The sequence below is a fragment of the Alternaria metachromatica genome (assembly GCF_023757995.1).
Source record: "Alternaria metachromatica strain BMP 0045 chromosome Unknown scaffold_14, whole genome shotgun sequence".
NCBI classification, from domain to species: Eukaryota; Fungi; Ascomycota; class Dothideomycetes; order Pleosporales; family Pleosporaceae; genus Alternaria; species Alternaria metachromatica.
Window position 1 is genome coordinate 309,074 of NW_026055505.1, and position 8,589 is coordinate 317,662.

Sequence of the window (8,589 nt, forward strand, 5' to 3'; positions counted from 1 at the left end):
GCATACCAGATGTATGACTGCCATGCAAATATTGAGGCTGAAGAGATGGATGGGGTCAAAATGGGCATTGGCATCGGAGACGCGGGATGTGGAGGCACCGACTTCGTGCCGATTTTCCATCTCTCAGCGTCACGTGCCACAACACTACTTTTCTTCAGATGTTTCAAGCAGATCGTAAAGGTAAGGACATAATGCTCATCCCATTGATGGCGCCACCAGCCTATACTGACAGTCGTTACATTGCAATATCGGGCTCGTTCGGTCCCTGAGAAATGAGATGCGGCCGGCAAGCATCGGCTCTCAATCGTTCCCATCATTGTTGTCGATGCAATACCGGCATAGACCCAGGACGCGCCCGCCCACTAGGATAACAGCCCACTTGACCCTTCTCCACTGCTGCATCTATTCAGATACGCTGGTTCCAACCCCCAGCTGCCCGACGACTTTGCGGAAACCCCACTGAAGTACTATATCTCGCGAGCCGAGCAATCGTTCAGGTACATCGCGTTTCCATGCTCTCGCGCAAGAATGCAGGGGTTGTCAATAATTCTCGAGGAGTCTTTTGTGCATATCCACGATTTTAGTGACCTCAGACCGCACATGTTCTACTCCCGGCGTCGAAGAACATCTATCGAGGAGACGGAGTACCTGCTGGCCTTCCTTTATAGAGCGCGTCTGCCACCCCCTAGCATCCCGGATGGTTCCATATATGGAACTTCTTCGTTCTTGTGTCGGAATTCCGCCTCTTCGAGCTCCAATGTCTTCCATCCATTTGAACCAACAAACGCACGTTTTGAGATGTCGATGCAGAGCTGTAGTTATCTTCGTAGCATCATGAACTGGTAGTTCCGCAGCCAGCCACGTTTTACTTCCCATGTAGAACTCGGAAAAATCGAGCACGATCTCCAGGGTTTGTTTGGTCAGACTGGGAAGCTCCTCAGGCGCAACATCGGCGAGTTCGCCTCTTACCGCAAGGTTGTCTTGGAATATTCTCAGTACACTCTCGAGGCTGCTCAGAACTACCCTAACGGTTGGGTGGATCCGCGTTAGGATATCCGATGGGTACGACCGCATGCTGGACTTGACGTGTCGCAGGGCAAAACATGCATCCGAGATTCGGATGATATCTGCACGTGAGATAGTGTAAGACAAGCCATTGAAATAAGCCAGGATACTGAACGATCTAGGTATCTGCAGAGCGGTATAAGCACACTCCAAACATTCCTGTTCCGCTGGTGTTGGGTTCGGGTAATGGAGTTGTAGTTCAGAGGTGAGAAAATCGCCCTGTCTGACATATAATAGGTGCAGAACTCTGCAAGATCAGCTCGAGTGGGCGAACTCGGGTCTATGGGCTGACTTACCGAAGGCGCAAGTAGTAATACCAGTACGAAAAGAAGTTGAACGACCGAACCACGGGAGCTGGGGCCGGTACAAAGACATGGAGACTTCGTTGTCGGCTGGGCTGTCGAAGCAATATTCTTACGTCGCAGTCGTTCCGAAGTCTGCGTAAGACATTCGACTGCAACTCTGTAGCGCCAAATCGCCCATGGAAACTGCGATGAGCGTTCAATCCGGTGGCGATGCTCGTAGTAGGAAAGTTGATAATCCTAGGCGCAGGTCTCGAGATGGAGAAACGAACAATCGTGGAGAGAGGCATGGTTGCGAAGAAGCCTCGGCGCGAAGACCGACTGAAGCCGGCGACCTGGCAGTGCTAATGGGCGGGGCTTGGGCATCGTCGAGAGGGACGTTGCTGAATGTTGTTCAGGTATGCGGTTGAGCGGCACAGTCGTGTGCACGTGAGACCGAATGAGGCTAGTACGCGAGGCGAAGGAAGTAGAGTGAGCAGGCGCACATAATTTCTGTCGAGTTCGCGGCTCCTCCTTCTCTCCAGACCCTCCTCTTCAAAGCAATACCTAGAGTACCACAAGCATCCATGAAAGCAAACACCGAACAAGACCCATTTGGTCAACTCCCCGAGGAGCTCAGGATTCAGATTCTCAAACTCTCTCCAACCCCTTTTTCGCTTCGGAACCTGGCCCACGCGTCGCCCGCTATGGGCAGAGTGCTCGACAGATATCCGCTCGAAATTGTAGAGGAGGTTCTAGAGGCTACCGTTACATCGAAGATCCGTCGCATGATGGGCGCGGTTCTCAAAGCACGGTTTTCAGTCTTCCCAGCATCTTTGTCCGAGGCTCAAACTGTTGCTGAAACTGACTCGACTATGGCCACTGAAGAGATGCGTTCGTCTGGAATGAACCAAGCCGCCGTGGCAGTACGTTCTTTGCTCGCCAGCGCCGCAAATGTGCATGCCTGGTCCCATGCCTGTCTCGAACATTTGATACGGAAATCTATGCAGCTAAGGCCCTCTACACTCATCAAAATGGCGGATGGTTACACACGCCGGGAGGAATTCGAAAACGCCGAGTTTCTCAAGAAGGACTATGTCCCACAGGATACCGGCCCGGCGTCCTGGGCGGAGGAGCTTCGGATGATGCTATCGTTCTGGCAGTTGCAATTCTTTCTGGAACTCCAGGGCGCCGGTCACAAGGGCAGTCTTGACACCAATTGGTCGAGACGGGACGTTGAATTGTTGTCTCAGAGCAGCGTGGATGGCTTTTACGATGTGTCAAACTGTGTGCGGGAGCAGATCTTGACCGCCAGCGATTTTCTCGGCGCAGTCACCTCTGGGACTATTGCTCCGGTGGGAGCGGTTCAGGACAACGCATATAGTTTGCCAGCGATACCTTGGGTTGAAGAGGCAGCATCGAACTGTCGCTGTACCGAAGCGTTCGAAGAAGAGCGCATCAATTCGTACAGAAACTGGGCTCCGGGTCACGGATCTATCGAATCTCAAGGACTGTGGGCGTACAGCTTTTATTCCGCCATGTCCTCACTCGATGGATGGTTAGATGGGTATAGGCTTACGCTTTGTTACCCGTTTCAGTTCTGGCGTAAATATGGGTTTGCCATATGGGATGACAAGCGTATGGTTGATCTTGGCATGAAGCACCCGACGCATAAGTCATTTATGAGAGCTTCGTTTTTTTACTCTTTTCGATGGTGGAGCTTGTTGACGGAGGAAGAGCTGCGTCAGGAGTGGTCACTGCGAGAGCAAGGTCTCCGATGATGATTGTCCCTACAGCGACAAACATGCAGGCCAACGCGGCCTGCCAGTCCTCAATTTTTCCGTAGAGCAAAGGACAACTTCAATGTCAGAGCCAACCCCTAAACAGGCCCTAATCTGAGTCAGAACCGCAAAACCCCATGCTCAATCTCCCATGCCACCCAAAACCGCATTGTCAAATTCCCATACCCACCAATCCCTTCCCCCGAAATTATCCCCAATCCACGCCATCCCACGCAGTGCACTCAAATTAGCCAATTCACCCGTGCCAAGCCCAATCAGATCAAAGTAGGTAACCCGACAATTCACCTAAACAACCGGAGATGATGGGCCTGACGGAACAGGAAGATCCCTGTTACGTTACGCTTGATTCGAGATCTTGTGAACAAGGCAAGGGAAGTACGTCAAGATATAGTAGGCAAGGTACGAGGCGGTACAGGGTGATGATGATGATGATGATGATACACTAGCCACCCATCTCCGTCTATTCTGCCGTAACTCTAGCATGGTATACGGAGACATTCCAAATGCACACACACGTGCCTCGTAGTTATACAGCAGCGGATATATTTACACACAAACCACAAAGGGAATAGTGATACATCACGCATCTTACATTACCAACACCAACCCCCCCTCAACCCAACCTCCTCCCATCAAAAAACCCCATCCTCCCCCCCTCATCCACACTTCCCCCCTCCAACCCCCTCGGCACAAGCCTCCTCAGCACCGCCAACGCAGCCTCCAACTCCCTCTCATCCGGATGCCACAACGCGCGGATCTCTTCCCAAGCTTTGAGTATGCGTTCGGGGGTCGCGCAACGCCCAAACGCACGGAGCGCCGCGATAACAGCCAGACTAGACAGCCAGGTCCGCTCCATGTTATCGCTGTTGAGCGCTGTGAGATATTGTGTCCATATCTTCTCGAGGCGGGAAAGTGTCCAGGAGGAGTATCTAACGCCGCCGAAGGAGTTGAAACCGTGGAAAATGACGATGAAGATTGTGCCGTCGAGGGATACGGAGTTGTATTTCATTTCCTGGAGGAGGTCGTTGACGCGGTCGATGTTGCCGGCTACAGCTGCATGATGCCGTATCAGTATCCCATAAGTGCGTGAATCAGGGCCGATGGGCGCGAGGTCTTGGAGTTGTTTTAGCTCTTCGTCTCCGCCTTCTTTCTTTAGGCGCCGCGCTTCGTCGCGGAATTTCATGCCGAGCACGCGGCGGTCGCGCCAGGTGCGGTTGAAGAAGACGTGGCCGCGGGCTGTGGCGCTGCGTTGAGCGTGGAGGCGCTTCATGCGCTCGAAGACGTGTTCGGCGGCTGAGGGCTCGCCGGCGCGCATTAGGGATGCTATGACGGCGTTCATGACAACGGTGTCTACGATGTCGCCGGCGGAGACGAGGTCGAGATATGCTTTCCGAACCGCATCTCCGTTTTGTAGAACGCCGTAGTAGTAGAGGAGTGCTACGCGGTAGTGTCGGTGCATGGGCAGCTTTCGGGCTTGCATCTCTTTCATGAAGGTCTCGGCGAGTGTGTATTTGCCTGCCTTGACAGCAATGTTGAAGAGCACGTTGAATGTGACATATCCACCTTTTAGACCGGCCCGGTGCTCCATGTCCTGCCAGATGCGGAGGGTGTTTTGTAGGTCATCGTCGGACACAGTCCCCATGGCGCGTCCAGTGAGATGTATGGCTGATGTCCACTCTGAGCGGACTATGTGTATATGCGCCGTCTTCATATCGTCTAGGACCGAGAGGAACCGTTGCGCTGCGATGGGTGTGGGGCGTTCGACAATGGCGAGATGGTGCAGTAGCGCTCGGATAGTCATGGTAGTAAGGTACACAACTCCTGGGGACTGCAGTTTCTTATAAGTATCAAACACCTCATCGTGCGGCGACTCATCATCCTTCAGCAGATCCTCTAACTTCTTGATATGCAACGCATCTGCCGGCTCGCGTAGAGGCCAGGGCTCATGGTCATCGCCAACATTCCACACCAGCTTTCCCTCGTCAGGCACATCTGCTTCAGGCCGGGTATCAATTTCCATGCCATAGTAGTCCACCAAGGCCTGCAGCTCCTTCTCGGCGAAGTTTTTAACTTTCTTGAGCGGCCCTTTGCGCTCGGCGAAAATATCCAGCTTCTTCTCCGACTTTGACCACGTGCTCTTCCTGCGTGGTGTCTGGTGTTTCGGTGTCGGCGATGCTACGTCGCGCGGGGTATGTATATGTTTCGCATGCTTTGGGCACGACCCGGCCCGCACCAATGCCTGGATGAAGAAAGTGTCCATGCGAGCAGACGGCCTATCGGGCAACGGAGCATTGTCTACCGCCTTCTTGCTGAACCTCCTCTTTGATGTATTTTTCTCGGCATTCGGGTACAGAAACGTGAGGAAGGGGCGAGCATGGGCGGTATTGGAGACTGCAGAGGTCCGGTCGAGGGTGCGGAAGAGGGACATGAGAGGTCGAGCATTGTGTCAGAGGGAGCCAGTTCAGACGGGGTCCATTTGGGGAATGTCGGGTGCAATTGATTACGGGGAGCTCAGCGAAGAGCTGCCTGGGCGGGAGGATAAGTGTGGCGGGTGCTGAGTGTCGCGGTCATAGTCTCCAAAGATTTCGGCGTCGCGAAGTCTTGGCGGAGTTGCGGACTTTGCGGGCAAGAACCCCAATACCCACGACACGACCAATTGCGCCGCCCAACCTGCTGCTACACCCTCCGTCTCCCCCCGGAACCCCCGTCGATGCGATAACATATCTGCCGATATAAAATAAATCACCGCCCGCCATGGGCCGCTACGACTTCCGCCCGATGCGGGTGCGCCAGACCGCGAAAGCCCTCTTCGACTCGAAACGAGAACCCAACCTACCGCAATGGTACGACGTCGTCGGAAACATACCGCCCGGCGAGACGCTCGCCCGACCCGTCCTGCGCATACCCAAGATGCGAAAGGCGCGGAAAGCCAGCAAACTATTCCAACCTCTCCCCATCGCATACCCAGAAGACAAGCTGCGGTCAGAGTTCTTCGGCGACCACCCATGGGAACTGGCACGGCCGAGGCTAGTCGTAGAAGACAGCGGGAACGACTCCAAGAAATACGACTGGAGCAAGATTGTCCAGCCAGGGAAGCAATTAGACGGTGAAAGGTACCCAAACCCGCATCCACCACACCACACCAGACCACCCCCATACTAACACCCCCCCAGCGTCGTCCAACGCCAAATGTGGCTAATGAAGCACGCCTCCCTCTCCAAGTCCTCCGCCTACGACCTCGCCCGCCGCGAATTCTACCAACACCGCCACCTCTCCGAAATCCGGTCCCGCATCGCCAAAGAAGAAGCCCTGCACGTCGGCGCCTACTTCGGCAAAGGGCCCCTCGAAATCGGAATGGAGCTCGAAGACCGCACGTGGGAGAACTGGAAGGCGTGGGCTGCCCAGCAGATTGAGGACGAGCAGAGTATGCGCGCGCAGATGTTTAGTGGGCAGCAGGATGAGGGGCTGGGGGATGCTGCGGAGATGAGTACGGCGGAGTACGATGAGGCGGTGCAGGAGATTCAGCCCAGTGCGCCGAATAATCCGCAGGGGATGAGGCCTATGGGGGGTGTGGCGGCGCATGCGTAGTGGTGTGGGTTGGGGAGATGTTGTATATTTTGTGTAGATTACGATTACGATTGATTCAATTCAATGGATATGAGACAAGTCCTGTCTGGACAATGGGAACACGTGGGCACGAGGAAGGCATTGATGGCATTGCGATGATGCTGATCATCACCAAGTCTTCGCTACACGCAGCAATACACAGACTTGACGACCGACAAGTCCAATTTTCTCATGGTATGTCAAAGGTGGCGTGTGTCACCATTCATCGTTCTCTTGAAGACTTCATTTTGGCGAATCTCAGGCAGCACAGTCATGGACCATTACCGATTTTCCTTTTGGACGAACGCCAGGAAACAGCATGAGCTGTTGGACGAATGATTTTGAACATTATAAGTTGGCTGCTGCTTTTCAACTACAAAGAAGCAACGTAAAGATGAAGTCTTATAATTCAACAGCGAAAGCGAGCTGCCAGACATGTCTCTGAGCACTCATTGTTTCCAGCTGCCAGCCCGGATCTCATATCACGGAATATCTTTGAGTTTTGGAGGGTCACGACCGCCATAGAGGGTGTCGAGTTGAATTTTGGTCACTCCGAAGAGCCGAACATGGCAGAAACCTGATCATATTTTGGAGAATATACTCTGTCGAGTGGGATATAGGAAGGACAGACTTCGAAGGCTGAGAAGAGTATTTTATACCCCAAGGCTCTGCGCGGGAACAGACATTCACAACACATGAGGGACTTTTGGTATCATACACCGCAGTGGGTCTCCTCCGCCCGCCCATGTCCTGATAGTCTGGTTGTTTTGGAACGATTGTTCACTGAGTTTGAATAGAAGGCAAGACCCAGCACGAGACATGGTGTTGTCGCCCAGTATTTTCGAAATGTGTTTGCCCGACGGAGTGGCTTTTGGTGCAGTAGAGTCATCGAGTCTGACTCAAACATTTGCAATTGATGGCTTGGTTTTGGAGGAAGAGGCGAACAAAACCATTTACCAGCAAGGCCGTGATTTCTGGTATCGGAAAAGAAGTGGGTGATGAAGGAGTAAAGCCCAAACTTGCGTGATATTTATACCCGTTGCGATCAGGCTCGGCGGAACGGAACATGTTAACCTTTACGTCAGCTTTCGGAGACATGAACGGCTTCCTTAATCATTTTAAGTCCTTGGTGCTCCACAGCGACATATAGACCTTCATACTCAAGAGTTTAACGCGTTCTGGAATTACACTGTCCGAACATGAACAGCCCCCATGTTCTTTTCTCGACATCAGATCTTCTTCAGTAGGAATCTTCGCGGTTGTCTCTTCCACATACGAATAGATCCTCGAACTCTTTGGTGGCTCGCAGCCATTACCAATATCGGTCTATACTTTTCGAAAGCCCGGCGAAGAAGGACATGACAAAGCCTTGCACTGCGTTTGGAAAATCTCGCCTAGGAGAGGGAGTTTGTGGAGGATAGAAGCAATGGATCGCCCCTGGTATTTATATGCCAGCAAACCCAGCATTTGACCCTCGTTCTGGTTTTTTGAACACCATGTAGCAAGGCACTCTATGTTTTGACGTAAAATGCTGGAGCCAGGACGCTCATGTTGCATTTCGCATCTGGGGTTTGTTTCGACGCAGCCGGCAACCCCATGAGAGAACGGGACTGGAATTTTGGGTCAAACATCGGGTAGAAGTTGCAGGAGTTGTTCGCCCGCACAGGCAAACATATCCGAGGCTGTGATGTATTTGAAGTCGACGCCAGGCAGCACATAACAACAACTTCCCGTATGTTTTGAAAAGGTAAAGTTTAAGGTAGTGGATAAGAGGCATGGAGTGACGCCGCAAGCAAGGCCTCTTATACTTCAATAATGAGGCGCTATACCGCGTC

General features: G+C 52.9%; 1 protein-coding gene across 1 annotated transcript; it reads left to right on the top strand.

The window, feature by feature from the left end:
* Nucleotides 1-5,902: 5,902 nt before the first annotated feature.
* RSM25 (mitochondrial ribosomal small subunit component) lies at nucleotides 5,903-6,736 on the top strand (the record flags this gene model as incomplete). Its single annotated transcript, XM_049333344.1, has 2 exons — nucleotides 5,903-6,261; nucleotides 6,322-6,736. The coding sequence occupies 2 exons, from the start codon at nucleotides 5,903-5,905 to the stop codon at nucleotides 6,734-6,736; spliced, it is 774 nt and encodes a 257-aa protein (XP_049187520.1).
* Nucleotides 6,737-8,589: the final 1,853 nt, after the last annotated feature.